The 16,451-nt window shown below is 38.8% G+C and overlaps 1 protein-coding gene across 7 annotated transcripts in view; it reads right to left on the bottom strand.

Moving 5' to 3' along the window:
• The window catches only part of LOC106937229 (ankyrin repeat and SAM domain-containing protein 1A), a 72,041-nt gene that overhangs the window by 34,372 nt on the left and 21,218 nt on the right, over positions 1-16,451 (bottom strand). For 6 of the 7 annotated variants that reach the window (XM_015018631.1, XM_015018633.1, XM_015018634.1 and 3 more), the window contains exons 4-10: positions 16,071-16,133; positions 3,345-3,641; positions 2,683-2,758; positions 1,450-1,551; positions 1,281-1,367; positions 1,023-1,192; positions 666-728 (exon numbers count right to left, since the gene is read on the bottom strand). In XM_015018631.1, coding sequence (XP_014874117.1) covers positions 666-728; positions 1,023-1,192; positions 1,281-1,367; positions 1,450-1,551; positions 2,683-2,758; positions 3,345-3,641; positions 16,071-16,133 — 858 coding nt within the window. The remainder of the gene's footprint in view (positions 1-665; positions 729-1,022; positions 1,193-1,280; positions 1,368-1,449; positions 1,552-2,682; positions 2,759-3,344; positions 3,642-16,070; positions 16,134-16,451) is intronic. The other variant, XM_015018638.1, reaches the window with a different exon arrangement.

Genomic DNA, 16,451 nt, shown 5'->3' with positions numbered 1-16,451 from the left:
GAAGAATAAATTGTTCTGAAGTTTGCTCCATTTACCAGAGATATCATCCTGATGATACTGATTATTTATCTTGAGCTATTTAAGGCTAAAAAATAGAAAACCTGGTTTAACAGAAATAAATTACTACTTGGAAATAAATAAAATGATGGCATCTGTTAACCAGAAAACAAACATTCAAAAACAGCCGTGAAGAGATGGGATCAATTTTGAGAAAGCAGCTGAAAACAAGTCCTTTGGGGTTTCATTAGACAAGCAAACTCAACTGAAAGCCTGAGACAAATATGAGGAAAAGCACATCAGTTTTCACTAAAGAATAAAAGTCACATGTTCTACAAATGTTATTTTCAAAATAGTGCACTGCGGAAGTTTAAATTATGGTAGGAAAACATGATGCTCTAGTGAAGGCTTTAGGGAGTTGTGACGGTCACTGGCTTTTGTTGAGAATGTTTATTCATTTTATAGCTGGGAGGTGGGATTTCATACGTGTACACTTGAAAACACTTTCAAATATCTAAAAGAAGTAAAGACTTCCTCTCAATCATTTCCTTTGACTCTGATTATGTTTACTATAACTTGTTAAAACATATTTTTATGATTATTGTGCACATATGCAAATATAGATCATATTAAAAAAAGTTAAGGTCTTAAACTACAATTGACCATACCTCTGAGCTCATCTCTTCTTCATGACCTGGGGCAACATGTGATGGGTGGGCAACACGATCTTTCTGTAAAAAAAAATTAATTGTGTTGGAATATTTGGAAACTATCATTTTTATTCAAGGTAACTGCTAAGGCGTATACAATTAAAAGAGTGATGTTAACGGAACCATTCGCGGGATTTTCAGAAGCTCAGTTAGACACAAACTGAAGAACCGTCTCCCTCTAGTGGAGGTTTTGGGTTTATAAACGTGTGTGTGTGTGTATGTGTATGTGTGTGTGTGTGTGCGTGTGCGTGTGTGTGTGTGTGCTGTTTTATTTTGTGTTTGTGTGACGGCGGGATCAGCTGCAATAATGCCAACCTTGCCAACTTCACTGTCTGGCCGTCCTGAGTCCCTGTCGGAGGACTTGCCACTAGTGAGGCTGTCTAAAGAGTGGCATGACGTGGCTTCAAACAGAGCTTCATAGGGGCTCTCCTCCTCGGGCCCCAGGGTCAGCCCTGATATGAGCTCCGTCACTTTGTCCAGGTTACCTGGAGAACAGGTTGGGATGATTTTAAACTGCTACGCTGCTAAAACAGAAGCACCGTGTCTTCTGAGAACATTTTGGTAAAATCTCACCTTTCTTCCTCGGGCTGGGGCTCTCCTGAGGTGGAGGAATGGGCGGAGGAGGCAGTTCAATGTCCGGGGGTTTTCCAGTCTTGTGCCCTGTAGCAAACAGAAGATTATATCACAGAGAAATCAAACGGTACTTTCCCTGCATCTCTCTGTTGCACGTTTTGGACTTTACCCAGGATGAGTGCAGCTATTTCTCTGCTTTTCTGGGACGGCATGTCTTTGACAGTGTCCAGCGCTGTCAGTCCCTTTTGGTCAGAAATATTTACATCGATACCTGTAAATACAATAAGTTCACACCTTTAGCTTGTTCACATTTTGTTATCTTAGTTTGCCGCAAGCTTTCATTTGGTTTGGATCCTGTTTGACTGAGAAACACTATTGGTAGTCCATAATTGCAAGTGGAAATCAATTTTCAGATTTTAATTGGGTTTTAGGCTGGAACTTTAACTTGACATATTTATATCTTGACTGAAACCATCAGCTGATTGTTTAGGGTTGTGGTTTTTGTTTTCTTGTGTTTAGTTCCATTCATCTTCCCATCACTTCCGACCAGATTTTCTGTGGATGCTAAAGGACAACATCCCCACAGCATGGTCCTGCCACCACCAGGGTAATGTGAACTGTTACCCTGTGAACTGTTTGGATGTAGGCCAGCAAGTCAAATATTCAAATATTCTTCCAAATGTTGGTGTTTCCCATACATGCCTTGCGGAAAACTGCAAGGCTTGAGTTTTCCGCAAGGCAAGGCAAGAGTTTCCTCTACAAATGGCTTTCTTCTTGCTACTCTTCAGTAAAGATTAGTGAAGTGCATAAATGACAGTTGGTTTGTCAACAGAGACTGTATATTTCTACCAGAGTTACTGTAAGCCCTTTAGCTTCTTTGATTGATGCTCTACTTGTCCGTCAGTTTATGTGGATGGCCATTTTTCTGAAGGTTTAAAAAGCTTTAAAAAAGTTTAGATTAAAGCTTGGATGTAGTTTTATAACCAAACCCAGCTTTACATCTCTTCAGAACTTTATGACGGATCTGTCTGCTGTGTTCCTTGGTCTTTTTCTTTGTTCTCTAAAAAAACCCAAAACATTTCAGTCCTTTACAGAACATCTGGTTTTACGCTGAACTTAAACAATACACATGCGAACGCTGTTTATTGCTAATTAATTTGAAGGCAGCTTGACTTTGTTTTGAATGAAGTGTACTGAATACAAATGCACAATAAAGCTCAGTTGTTGTTTTTTTATTTGTAAATGGTCCTTCCGCTTCCCAATTCTGCGCTTCTTTGAGTTGTCGTTTCACATAAAATCCCCATAAAATAAACTGAAGTTTGTTTGAACAAGACAATAAATGAAAAGGTAATTAGGGTAATAAAATGAATTTTTATGAGCTGTATTAATTATGAACACCAACCTGCACTGAGTAGTTTCTGCACCACATCTGTCTTCCCAAACAAGGCGGCTTCGTGGAGGGCACTGCCTTTCTCCGTCTGTATGACGGGAAAAAAAAACTTATAAGAGGAAGGAAAAAAAGGAGAAATTCTAGCATCTAAGCCTGACATCCAAATGCAATATGAAAAAATAGTTTGTTTACTTCCTTCATTCCCCAGTTGAGTCAACCAGACTAGTTATAGCAACAAGAGTTGAATATAATACAAACCATGTTTGGCAACAACCAGATTTTACTGTCAACCAACCAGTTTGAAGTTTAAAAGACAATTATGTGGCTGAGAAGTAAAAGTGGATCATTTTCCAGCTCACGGGGCTGTGCTAATTGAAACCTGCAGGGTGCTGGAGCCCGCAGGATTCTGAACAGATCCGAAATCCTTGACTTTAAAAGGAAAGGAGGGGGGAAGTCAATCCAGGCAGATGGGAGTCACAGTGTGATCCTGAGACGCAGCCTGAGGCTCCACCACCGCGAGAAAGATTGGCTCTGAGTTCATATCACAACGGTTCATATGCAAAAACTGAGAGATTAGGAGTTTTATTTTTAATTTAAGAGCTTTAGAGGCAGAAGTTACACAACAAGATCTGATTTCCTAAGAAACGTTTGAGAAGAGAAGCTGCAGAACGCACCTCATAGTTGATGTCCATGCCAGCGTCCAGCAGCACCTCCACCACAGGCAGGTGTCCGTTCCGAGAGGCCAGGTGCAGAGGTGTGTGTTTCTTGGTGTTGCAGCTGAGCAGGTTGGGGTGGGCGCTGAGCAGCAGCTTGACCACCTCCAGACGACCGTACAGCGCGGCCAGGTCCAATGGGGTCTCAAACTTGTAGTTCCTCATGGTGGGGTCCGTCAGTTCATCTAGCAGCAGGCGCACCACCTGGGTGTGGCCGTACTGGGCGGCGCAGTGCAGCGGCGTCTCGTTGTCGTTGTTCTGTCGGGACGTCAAGCAGAGCGGTGAGACTTGAGGGGAAAAGTAACACACACACACACACACACACACACACACACACACACACACACACACACGAGAAGATGCAAAGCCCTCTACAGTAGCAGAATACAAAGGTTGTTAAAAAAAGTGTCAACCCTAAGGAAACCCACAGAAAACCCGGAGGTGCGTCTCCTGGTAGAGTCGGAAGAAGCTTGACTCAGACTACATGCATGGACTAATGAAGGAAGGTACTGGGGACGGCTGCCTGGGGCAGCAGGGTGCGAACAGACAGGTTGGAATAAAAAGAGACAGGCCGCTGTGAAGAGACATCAGAACACACTAAGGAACGAGGCACTTTTCCTAGCTGGTCTTGCTGTTCAGGTTCATGAATTTCTGTGTCTTTTAAGCAGTGCAGTGGCTGGACCATTTATCGGCACAGTCCCTGGATCATCCTGGGTCCTTCCTTCTTTACTATCCTGGTCTCCTCAGCCTTCAGAGGTTTGTTTGAAGCAGTGGTGTCGAGAGTTTGGTTGTAACTAGTTACATTTACACAGATTTACTTGAGTAAGTTTTGAGGAAAAAATTTACTTTTAGGAGTATTTCCACTATGTTGTACTTTATGCTTCGAGTACCTTAACTGCATGAAGAACAAGCTTTTTCTAACCAAAAATTCACCAGACAGAAACACCTGTGGGTTTTGTTAGTATTTTATAAATTTTATATTGAACCAAGTCTATTTGGAAAAATGCTCACTTTGCCTGATTTTGTTATTTGTCATTTATATGAATTATTTTCATTTTGACCATTAATATTTCAACATTTACACATAACATTATGCTTTGGATCGTCTAATGGTGCAACTTTTAAATATTAAATAACCTATCTTTTGATTAGTTACTCAGAACCTGAGTAGCCTTTTTGCAAAAATACTTTTTTCTATTGCTGGAGTAATTTCTTGGATGGCTACATATTAAAAATATGTTGGAAGTAATTCTACCCTTATTTGAGTACAATTTTTGGGTACTCTACACACCTATGGTGGTGTCTAGACTTTGTCACAAAGTTGATGTTTTTTTTCGCTTTCTCACATTGTTGACAGGAGAGCCAATAAAATAAACCTTTAATCTGTCACCTATAGGAATCTCAACAATTCTAGGTATTACATAGTGCAGCCGATTCATTGGATGAAAGAGGAAACAGCCGGAGGAAAAAAAATAAAAAATCTGTCCACATCGTCCTAGTTCATTTTGTCTAAAAGCAAAAGATTACTTTATGACTTTAAATTATCTGTGAAGTAAACAGGCGAGCGGATTGAGCAGCAATTAAAAGAACTGATTGCAACATTAACTCACTAAGTGGTGTAGATTGGATCTAATGACTTGCATGTAGTGGTAAGATCGATGCCCATTAGACATGAGAACCTCCAGGCCTGCTGGTGATCCTTAACATGAGCAGCCAGCAGGGGGCAACACAATTCAATCAACAGTCCCAGCAGTGAGAGAATGGATAGATAGAGAGGTCTGAATTAAAGAGGTTTTCTTTGTTTGTTTGTTTTTTGGCAAGTAAGCAGTAAAAAAAAAAAAAAAAAAAAAGAAAGGCTTTGCAATCCCTCTGCCCAGTTGCTAGAGGTGTGAAAATGCTTCCTGATTATCTGGAAATTGATCTCTACAGCCCTACTGTTCTTACTGCAATCTGTTGTCAACAGTTGGGCGTGGCAAAAAAAAAAAAAAAAAAATCCCTGCCGTTGTGGAGCCACATGCTTTGAGTAGCAGTCATTCCAGACATACAGAGCTACCTTCAAAGGCCCGACAGCTGGCATGAGAAATCCCCACATGGACACGTACGATGCCGGTTTGGGCGACTCTCAGAGGAGCGGGCCAGCTGTGCCACTTGTAAGCAGGCCACGAAGGGGAGCAGAGGACGACTAACAGGGCGCGTTTTATAGGACAGGTGTTACCAACTCATTGAGTGATACTTTGACAAAACCGTGGCATCAGACGGACCCAGAAAGAGTACTGGTCAAGGCAGGTCAGATGGATCTAAAGAAAAAGAGGCACTTGTTTGAGAAACTGATCAACACCTGCCTATCAAAGGAGAACACCTCGAAAACACACACATAAATAATACTAGTTCACTTATGAGAGGAAAAATGTCTTGTGAAATAATCTGCCAGTAGAACAAGAGCTTTTTAATCAGTATGAAGGAATTATTAACTTAAGATAAGCTCCTATATCTTGCTGAAAAGTTTTGTCTTATTTAAAATACTAGATTTAGAAATTGGACCAAAAAATACTTGGTTAGATTTTGTGTTTTTGCAGTGAAGACAGAGGAAAATGAGAGGCGTTGACAGCCTGACTGAGTCCCCTTATAGCTAGAATTAGTATGATTTTATACTCAAGTCAAATGGTGAAAAGAGTACATTGGGTTTCATCTGTGACACACCACTGAGCATTTGTCACAGCTTTTTGAAGAGATTTACTCTGAGCTTTCAGATGACTTGGATGCTTTGATTACATCAGCATGAATCACTTCCTCCAATACGAACATCTTCTGCCTGAGTTGTAATCCAAGTCAATCTAGCATGGAAGGCTTTTTTTTTCCAGACTTTTTATGGCTTCAATGAAGATAAATACAAAATGTTGAGGGAATTGGAGTTTAATCCAATGTGGACACGTTTAGCCTCTAGTGATTTCTACACAACATCCCAAGAGCTGAATTACATTTCCTTACTAAATCACACGGCGGTCGCACCAAAAACGACACAAACTGAACTTGCGCCCTGATCTCAGAGCTTTGGATCATTTCAACACCACGTGTCTCCCTGCCAATGTGATAGTGAAGGCAGAACGGCGATGTGTCGGCCAGCAGCTGATCGCATTAAACATGGCTGACTGGCCGTGTGACTCACTGATGGGAGACATGGAACACTGAGCCAGGCCTCCTTTGATGTAAGAGACGCTCAACATGTTATTCACACAACGGCCTTTTCCCCCCGTTCAGGGCTGAGTTAGTCCCAAACACCTGCGACGCTCAGGTATGAACATTGCATCACTGACAGTAACTGCAATCCCGTCACTTACAGGGTGCAAAACATTAGGCTGCAAAACAAGTTTTGGTAATGACTCAATTTACTGAGTCATTAACTTAGACGCAACACATCCATACTGAGAATCTCCAATGAAATATATTCATGTGCACTTAAGTATGTAGAAGTACTGTCGAATTTGCATTTGTAAAACTTTCAGTTTGTAGTATTTACTTTTATAAACCTCTATCAATGTTTAAATATGATCACGATTTCAGAAAGGATAGAAAATTATGTGAATAAATAAAGCTTAAGATACTGGACTGGGTTCCTTATTTAGAAAGAAGCAGAAAAGATCCTCAAGTATGTGAAGGAAAATGAAGGCTGTCACACTCTGGTATTTGACAATAGAAGGTCCCTTGCAACAGATTTCTTTAGCAATTTTTTGACTAATGAGGGTTAAGACTAAGGCTGCACAATATATGGAGAATGCATCATCATTCAAATGTCCGATTGTAAAGTGCATGGAAAGAAATTTAGATAAATTATTCAGAATCCTTACATGTAGTATGTGTGATGTTTGTTGCGGATGAAGCAGCAAAAACAAACAAAAAAAGAAAAATAATAATAATAAGATTGTTGAAATGAAAAAAAAGAATGTATTAATCACTGCAGAGGGGTCATATTAATGTCCATAGGCAACATAAACAGAACACAAAACAAAATTATCAAAAGCACAATAAATAACAGTATTGGATAGAAACGTCCTGTGTCCCTTAGTGGGGATAATCAGCTGCACCAGCAGCAGGGCGACAGATAAATAGAAGCACGCAGATTCACACAAAGGTATAAATATGAAAAAAACAAAAAGACAAAAAAATTGTATTCATTTAAAATTCAGTGCGCTGCAACTACACCAATTTGAATTCTGCAGCATGAACCCATAACATTGAATATTTCTGTACAACGCACACATTGTTATATAAGTTGGATTCAGAGGCTTCCAGCGTAATACCGTAGGGTATAGAGCCAAGATTGCTCAATAAGACCAGGATGAGCCTCATTTCCTCCATACTGTCATAAACCATGTGAGACATCAAACTATCATGCTCTAACAAGACCGAGCTCCGAAGGCCATTAAACAAAGTGGCACCTCTGACTAACAGCCTTGCTGAGAAAGAGATTGAAGTTATATGGCGTCACTAAAGCTTCCTGGACAGTAGCAGATCCTTATGAAAATTATCTCTCTGCTGTCATGCAGCAGCAAGTGGAAAATCTGATTTAGACCTCAGTGCATATCAGACAAGTGGAGATTACCATCTCCACTGATAATGATTGATGAACCCACCCCTCACCTACTATGGAGCATCTGGAGATTAAACTCCATTGTGTTATAACTCTGCAGAGTGTTGTGCAGAGGGAGGAGAGGCAGGCAGAGAGGCAGGGAGGGAGGGAGGAGGCTGATGCACACACATCCCCAGGCTGCAAGATGGCAACACGGTTTGACTGGCGACCCCGGTCACGTGACGCGCAGGCTGGCAGCGGTTACATCAGCCCGGCCCCTGGTGGTTGTAGTAGTAGTGCTGGGTGGAGGGTGGGGTGAGCAGCTGTTACAGCTAGTATGCCAAAGGGCTGATAAAGCTCAATGCATGTCCTTTTCCTGCTTTCTCCAACCCTGCTAGCTTCACTTGCATCTTACAAATCTGGTAAACATGATGAAGGTTTCCTCAAACCTTTAGAAAGGGTGTCTTTTTTAAAATTCATTTCCACCTTTTAATTATGTACTCATGTCTTAAAACATTTATGGCAAACTCTCAATGACCACTCCTCTTTAGCCTTTAAAAGCACAGAATAAAAAATTCATCATGTTTATAACCTGATGTGTTTGATATAATGGCGAGGAATTTTTATTTGTTTATTTTTTCAACACTGGTTATGGACTGCTTTCTTAAGAAAAACAAGTGTCATCAAATCACCTTGTACTTTAGATAATTGCATTGGAAATTTCTGGACTATTCTAATGGATCTTTATTTAAACACAGTCAGACATTCCTGAGTAAACAGGCCTGTAATGAGATGTATGTCTATCTATGGCTTCCTGCCATAGATTGTAATTCTGTTAGTAGGTGACATTTTTTTATTTTCAAATTTTTACCATAAAACTAATTGATTCTTTCAAAGTCATTCGCTGGTGTTTTAATTAAGAGACGCTGCATAATTCAGAAGCTTTTAGGTTGTTACAGTAGACTGTATTCGTGCTCTGAATCTTTTTTCCTTGGGTTGCAAATTAAACAGACCGACACTGAAGAGAGCCCCTAAAATCTGCGGTGGGAAAATGATGACTGTAGCAAAATGAGAGGTTTCCCTCTTCGACCCCGCTTTGCTGCAACACAAATGAGGGCAGACTCTGGAGATGGGGCAGGCAGCAGACGTCAAAGGAGAAGCGTGATGTGTTCATGAGGGCAGAGCTGGACACTGAAGTGACAGCATAAAAGAAAGCGCCGTCAGGCTGCAAACACACTGCAGCCGGAGGAAAGAAGGGAAACTCTGCTCTTCTTGATAATGGGGTGAACAAGAATGAACAACATGCTGACATGACTTCAGCGACGATTCCCTCTGTCAGTTAAAACCGCAAACATCGTGAGAGCATTTCTGACGTGGTCAGAGATGTTTCACCCCTACTTTCACTCCGAAGGCTAGACTACTGGTCACGTGAACCGCTCACGAGATGGAAATCACCAACTTAAACTGTGTTAAATGCATGACCTACATAGCAGATAGGAGTTCGGCCAATGCGAACAGTACATTGAAAATATAGAAAATTATATATTTTTTTATAAGACAAAGAAGATAAAATAAAAGTATAACCTCAGTTTTTAAGTTGTTTTTTTTTTTTACAGATTACATTTTTTGTTGCCTTAATTATTATTAATTATCATTTAAAAAAACAATGTAACGTTTTCATGCAACAGGAGATTCTTGGTGGTTTTATTTAATCGTATACATTTCCTCACTGTTTGAGTGGTATCCCTTTATTAACTATTAAGCCCTCCTCAACACATTTAAATGTACTACCATATGTGTTATTATTACCATGCGGCATAATGGCTCAGTTACAATTTTTAAGTGTCCGTATATCTCAAATATGTCTTCCAGTCTTCTACTTTTGAGCAGATGTTTTGATGTTTGTATTGAATGGAGAGGATCTCAGAGTGAAAAGTTTTTGGGGTTTTCACTCTGACTTAGGTGAAAAATCATTTGTTTCCCTGACCAACTAACTGAATAAGTAAAAGCAATACAATAGAAAATTGTGCTTTTGTGAGGAACAAGTAAGTCAGGAGGTCAACATTGCACAGTTGAAGTTTAAATCTTGAAATCTACACAACCCTGCAGTTTTTCTTTTAAAATATAGTCATACTGGAAGAAAAAGAAATACAGAGCTATATCAAAAAATGTTACAAAATTTTCAAACTTTTTTCAACTGTAAACAAAATTTATTTTTTCCAGATGTAAGTAGTTTAGGGACGAAAACAAAAAACATAAAATGTAAAATAATAATCAAGATACGGTTTCTTTAAGTTGAGGCTTAAACATAGCTAAGGAATCAATTTTAACTCCAAAGTTTGCCCATATTAGATCCAGGTTAGCGTTTCCCTGCCGAGACATTTTGAACCTTTAACAGAGCGCCCAACCCACAAAATGAACAATAAACAGAAAACAGCAGCTCAGAGTAATGAATAAACTTCAGTCTAGCAGGTTCCTGGACCAGAGCAACAGCTAAATTGACCCATTGCAAGCAGATTTCTCGAGGACCAGTGACCCTTCACGTACCTGTCTTCACTTTCAGCCAGCAGAATCACACCATAATGCCACCAGGTCACTCGCCACCACTTTAGGACCAATATACCGTACCACGGTTACTATGACAACATCCTATCTCTCCTTCTCCTCAGCAGACGCAGCTCAACACACTGAGTGGTGGGAGGGGAAAGGAGGCACATACCCTCCATACATACACACACGCGCATACGCAGACACCTCATACACTTACACAGACAGGAAATGCATGGCAATTCCTCTTTGATGCTGATGTAAAGAGACTGCTACACTGGAAATCTCCCATCCTCTTCCTCCACATGAGATGTTGCTCTGATCCTACAGTGTGATGCTCCATCCCCTCGGTCACATGATGCCATCAACCACAACAGGCCAGAGAATTTATTCATAATTCAACCTATAATACCCTAACCATCCTCATGACATTAAAAACTAAAACAGAATTTTAGTTTCAATCACTGGTGAATCCAATAGTTTGACTAAGTGTGGAAAAATAAAACAAGCAGGAGTGTTCCCACCCTGTCAAACAGAGCAGCAGCATTAAATTGAGCCAGCATTCCCAGTCAAAAGCTAAGAAGATTAGTTGGGGGGGGGGGGGGGGGGATGTAACAACGTATAAAAATAGCTTTCTCTACATGCCTGACCGAGTCTCTAGCTCTACCTGCAGGAAAAGAAAACATGGGCCAAACACGCACACACACATACACACACACACACACACACCCCGTTAGCTGTCCTGACTGTGAGGGCGACAGTGTCAGGCACAAGCAATTTACCGGGGGCTTCCCTCAGCATCAACATGTAATCTGAGATTATTATATTAAGAACCAGAACTCTGTCCCAACAAAACAACCCATTCACATGCCTACATGTTCAAAAATGGCAAGGCATTAATGACTTAACATGGAAAAGTGTCTAAAAATGAACCCCAGCTGAAGTGAGGAGCATTGAGGTATAATAAGAAATTTCAGTCTGTGAGAGTCCATCTTAATAAAAGGTTAGAAGACGAGTCTCAGATGTTGGTGTTTAGGCCATCCACATAAACACTCAAGTTAAACTCAACTGAAAATTAAGGAATTATCCTCAATTCCATCTTTATTGCCTCTCAAAAATGTATCAGATTTTTTTTTTTTTTTTGTAAATCAAAGGTAGTTAGCTGGTTGAGAGAAAATTGTGGCACTTCTACATTTTGATACATCTAATGTCTGCAGGGAGAACAAAATAAGTCTGATTTTTCAGTATTTGACTGTCATTAAGAGCTCATCTCTGGTCAATTTAGTGCATCTCTAATGCAAAGGGTTTTTTTGTGTGTGTGACAGAAAGCCTGTCAAATTTAAATGGACAAAGATTCATTTGATTCATCATCTCTCTTTGAAACCATGTTACAAACTTTGTGCTTTCCCCCCCTTAATTTTCAACAAACATAAAAATTTCTATTTGACAAAATGTATTAATTTTCCTTATGAAAAGGCTGGTGTTTTTCTTTTCTCTACAAACTAAAACACAAGCAAAACTGATTTTTTTTTTTAAATCACAAAACAAGCAGGTTTTATAAGACAGATATTTATCATTTGTTTAGGATTGCCAAGGTTGCAGACTCCAAGGTTTGGAGACATTCAGACCACGAAAGGAAGATTTGTTGACCAAAATAGAATCGCACGTGGTCAATGGTAGAAAATTCCTCCAGTGATGGCAATATTTTTTAAAAATGAACATATTAGAAGCAGGTTTTTATCGCTCATTTCTTGTGATGATGTTTTCTTTCAGATGTTACTGTACGCTGCACCATGGAGTGGGAAGAATCTAAATTTCAACTCCACTGTCTGTCTGGCATATGCATCAAACTGCCAATAATTTTCACCTTTTTCAATCTTCATCTAGTCTGCATGTAAAAGTTGGCAGTTCCATTCCTATTCCCTCCAACGCAAACAATGAACAGCTCCTTAACTCTCTGACAAGCTAATCTAACATTTCAGCCATTTCCTCCGTTACTCATTAAAACTTTTAACAGAGAAACATTTTTCAAATAGCCGGACTCTGGATGATTAGGCATGCATAAAGCACAGCAGTGTGAAACTGGATACATCTATGTCTACTACTATAGTTTGTATGACCAGAAAAGCAAGATGGCTTTATGAGAACTTAAGGTCAAGGAAAAAAAAACTGAAATAAAAGTGCTGCAGTAAGCCAGTTTTGAAAAATAACAGGACAAAAAAAAAAAAAAAAAAGTTGAAAGTCACAGAAATTAATTCCACCCTTCCAAACAGGCAATTTTTGAAACAGAGGTAAAAACAAAAATGCCTCAATCAAGTGCATAAGCTTTTGAGTCCTAGTGGATTTTTTTTTTTTTTTTTCATTATTAATGTTTTCAGTAAACTTAGTTGTCGTCAAAAGAACCGCTGATCAGGGCTAAGCATGTTCGGAAAGACAACTTTTTCTCAAAACCACTTGAAAAATTAGAAGGAAATTACACGTCCTTTTAGTGTGCTTATTTCACACAAAAAAATGTAAATAAAAGAAGGCAAACATATGCTAATAAGTAATAAGAAAATGGTGACACAAACTATAGGAAGCCATCGAATATTAATATTTTAGTCAATCAACAAAGGATTTCTAATCATTTATTTTCCCAAACTTATAAACAACAGCTACACCCGTTTTCCCTCAAGCCACCAAGAGCGTGCATGTATACGTGTGTATGCGTGTGTGTGTTTGTCTACGCATGGAACCACGCTGTGTATGTCGGGTTTGTTCAGCGCCAGTCATGCGTTGGTTTGGTCAAAAACAACAGTACTAACACAAACATGCTAGATAAAGAGTCTGCTTTACATAAACGACCAACGTTTTTCAGCTTGGTCTAACGTACTGCAGCATTTGACAATAGGCAACGACAAACTGGAGGTTTGGACGCACGCTGCAGATAAGAGGCAGCAGCTGCTGATGAGCTGACAAAAAAGACAAAACCATGATGATCGTTGTGAAGATGCTAAATACGGCGAGTTTAGTTAGATGTTTATGGAAATGATTGATGAAGGCTGAGCCTGCAGGTGTTAAAAGTCCAGACTTTTTTATCTAGTTGACCAAATTGGTTTCACTTTTTCCTCTTTGGCTGTGTAGATTGATTTGATATATAAAATAATCAAATTTAGACCAAAGTCATAAATACAACAAATAGACAGTAGGTAAAATTCATTAGTAAGTTCCTTCCTTTCTTATTAGATTATAAATAGAGGGTACAACAGAAACATGAAACATTTTCATTAAGAGGTTCTCTCAAGACTTGAGTTTATTTCCAGTTTAATCACAAAATATTTTGCACTTGGGGCTTAAAAAATAAATACATTTTTGTCGTACTAGAAATGGGATGTCTTGCTCATATCATATTTTAAAGGACCTCTCTTTGTTGACATGTCATTTGTAATGCATAAATAAAAAGACAAAATAGAAACTGATCATAATGATTGGTTTCATAGCGAAAATAAGTCAGTTACATTATTAAAGTCAAATAAGTAAATTAAATTATTCAAAAATGTGGCTGTCACATTCATAATGTTACGAAACATTATCAATCTGCTTAGTTGATTAGTATCAATCCGACTTTTAAAAAAAGGACAATTTGAGCTGTTTGTAAAATTTCTGATTATGAAAAATTTAAGAATAATGTGTCAACTAAAGGAGCTCCAACCAGTATTCATATTGAGGTAAGGCTGCGTTCACACTATATCTGGCAAACTACATCTCTATAAAGCAGCTGGTTGCAGGTTCTACTGGAGCAGATGGCCCGACTAGTCAGACAGTTCATACCAACTTGTTAAACTCCCATTCTTAAGGAGCAAAATAGCAATAAGGTGTAATATTTTGTACAATAAGCACATGAAAGTCACAACTGCCACATTTAACGTGTGTTTATTCTACAGTTTTCTAAGGTATATGAATGAAAATGTAATAAAACATTATCGCTACTGAGAACATTTTACTGTAATGACCCATTTATCATTTTCGGAGTAGCAGCAACAATGGCTGCTTTTCATTTCTTTTGAATGAAAAGCAGTTAGATCATGTTACTCGTTTCAGTTTTAAAGCTTTGTGTAAATACAGAGCTACAGTGAAACCATGGTAATTTTACCAAAGAGTCGCATATTGTGAGGATCTCATACAAAGTGTCATATTTAACAGAATACATCCTAATGATTGTTTTTGTTGTAAACAGATTGACTTTTTATTTCCCCCAAAACAACAGGATGTTTACTGACAATAAGAGCTGAATCAGGATCTCTAGGTTTTAAATCAGGTTTGCAACAGTTTTAGGGTCAAGCACAGAAGGAAAATCAGCAATGATCAGAGACGGCTGTGCAAAAGCAATACCCTCCTCTGCTATTTTGTTGTAAGCACTTATAGTAAAACAGAAGGTAATAAAACTTATTGCCATCTGTCTGAAAAATATCACAGATATAATGCCCTGGAAGAGTTTTCATACCCTTGAAACTTTTATAATTGTTTCGTCTTCCAAAGACTCATTTTATGTGATAAACCAACAGAAACATATTGCATGTTGTTTTTAAGTACAAGAAAAAAATATAGTTTCCTTTTTTGTCTTTTACAAATAACCTGAAAAGTGAATGATGCCTTCTTCAGTCCGCCTGACTGAAAACATTGTAAAACCACCTTCTGTAGATCTGACAGGTTTTCTTACAGGATTGCCATTCATCTGGCTATCTGCTCTGACCAAGCCTGCCCACAGCATGATACTGCAACCAACATGCACTGCAGTGAAGATGGTGTGTTATGTATACTTTATTTTTATCTTTTTTTGACTGAACTTTGGTCTTCCACCCGTTTGCATATGGAGATGCTTTGCAGTGAAGATGGGGTGTTACATATATTTTATTTATTTTTGACTGAACTTTGTTCTTCCACCTGTTTGTGTATAGGAAAAAAGTACATATGGAGGTGGGGTTTTTTACATTTTTGAGGGATAAGCACTGATCAACTCCCAAAAAATCCAAAATGAAAATAGAATTGAAAACAGAGACACTTAAACTTGCTGGTCTGTTAAGAAAGTTGGTCCTAACGTAACACCACAAATATTGAAAACCTATTTTAACATTTTTCTTATACTTTACAAACATTGTTCGTCTATCAGACAAACTCTCTATAAAATGGACATTGAACCAGCAACCAACTGACCAGTAATAAATAAATATCGGCTTGTTCATTTTGGTCTATTAGCCCGACCTACATCTCTAACAACATTCAGTTCTCTTTTTTAAATATGAAGCAATATTTTGAATGCAATTGCGAAACAATTTGTAACATAATGTAAAAGAAAACATGCCAACTTTGAACATAACATTCCAACAAAATGCAGCTCGATTTAAGACATGGGGTGAAAAGCCAGATATAGCAGAAATCAACATGTACTTGAGCATAAAAGCACCTGATAGCTGAGCAGCAGAGGACCCCTGACCCCACAGAGCAGCAGCAACAAGCACAACAAGTCAGCACAGCAGTAAAGCAAGGAAAATCTTCAGGAGGAAATGTTGTTTTCGACAGCACTGTGTACACACCTTGGCATTAATATAAGGGTCAAAGGGCCCACAGCGTTTGAACTCTTTATGGTCTACAGAGCTCTGCAAGGGAGGAAGAGAAGATAGGTCGATGGTTTCGGTTCAGACAAGCAATGAATGAATGAGGAATCATCACATAGATGAGTCAAACTAAACAAAAAGGAGAACAAAAAATTGGGTTAAGTTAATGAATAATCGGATGTCATGAACAGGCAGGAAGAAATGGCACAAAATGAGACCATGAGAGTTTCTCATCAGGCCGCAGTCATAGTGAATCAAATTTGATTAAAATGACAAATTTCTTTTTTTTTTTTTTTTTTTTTTTTTATTTTTCTGTTGTCTCCTTTTTTTTTTTTTTTTTTTTACAAAAATGAACGCCCA

The sequence above is a fragment of the Poecilia latipinna genome, unplaced genomic scaffold (assembly GCF_001443285.1).
Source record: "Poecilia latipinna isolate Pla-1442-1.1 unplaced genomic scaffold, P_latipinna-1.0 Scaffold2298, whole genome shotgun sequence".
NCBI classification, from domain to species: Eukaryota; Metazoa; Chordata; class Actinopteri; order Cyprinodontiformes; family Poeciliidae; genus Poecilia; species Poecilia latipinna.
Note: the sequence above shows the minus strand (reverse complement) of the source record. Positions and strands in the feature narration are given on the sequence as shown.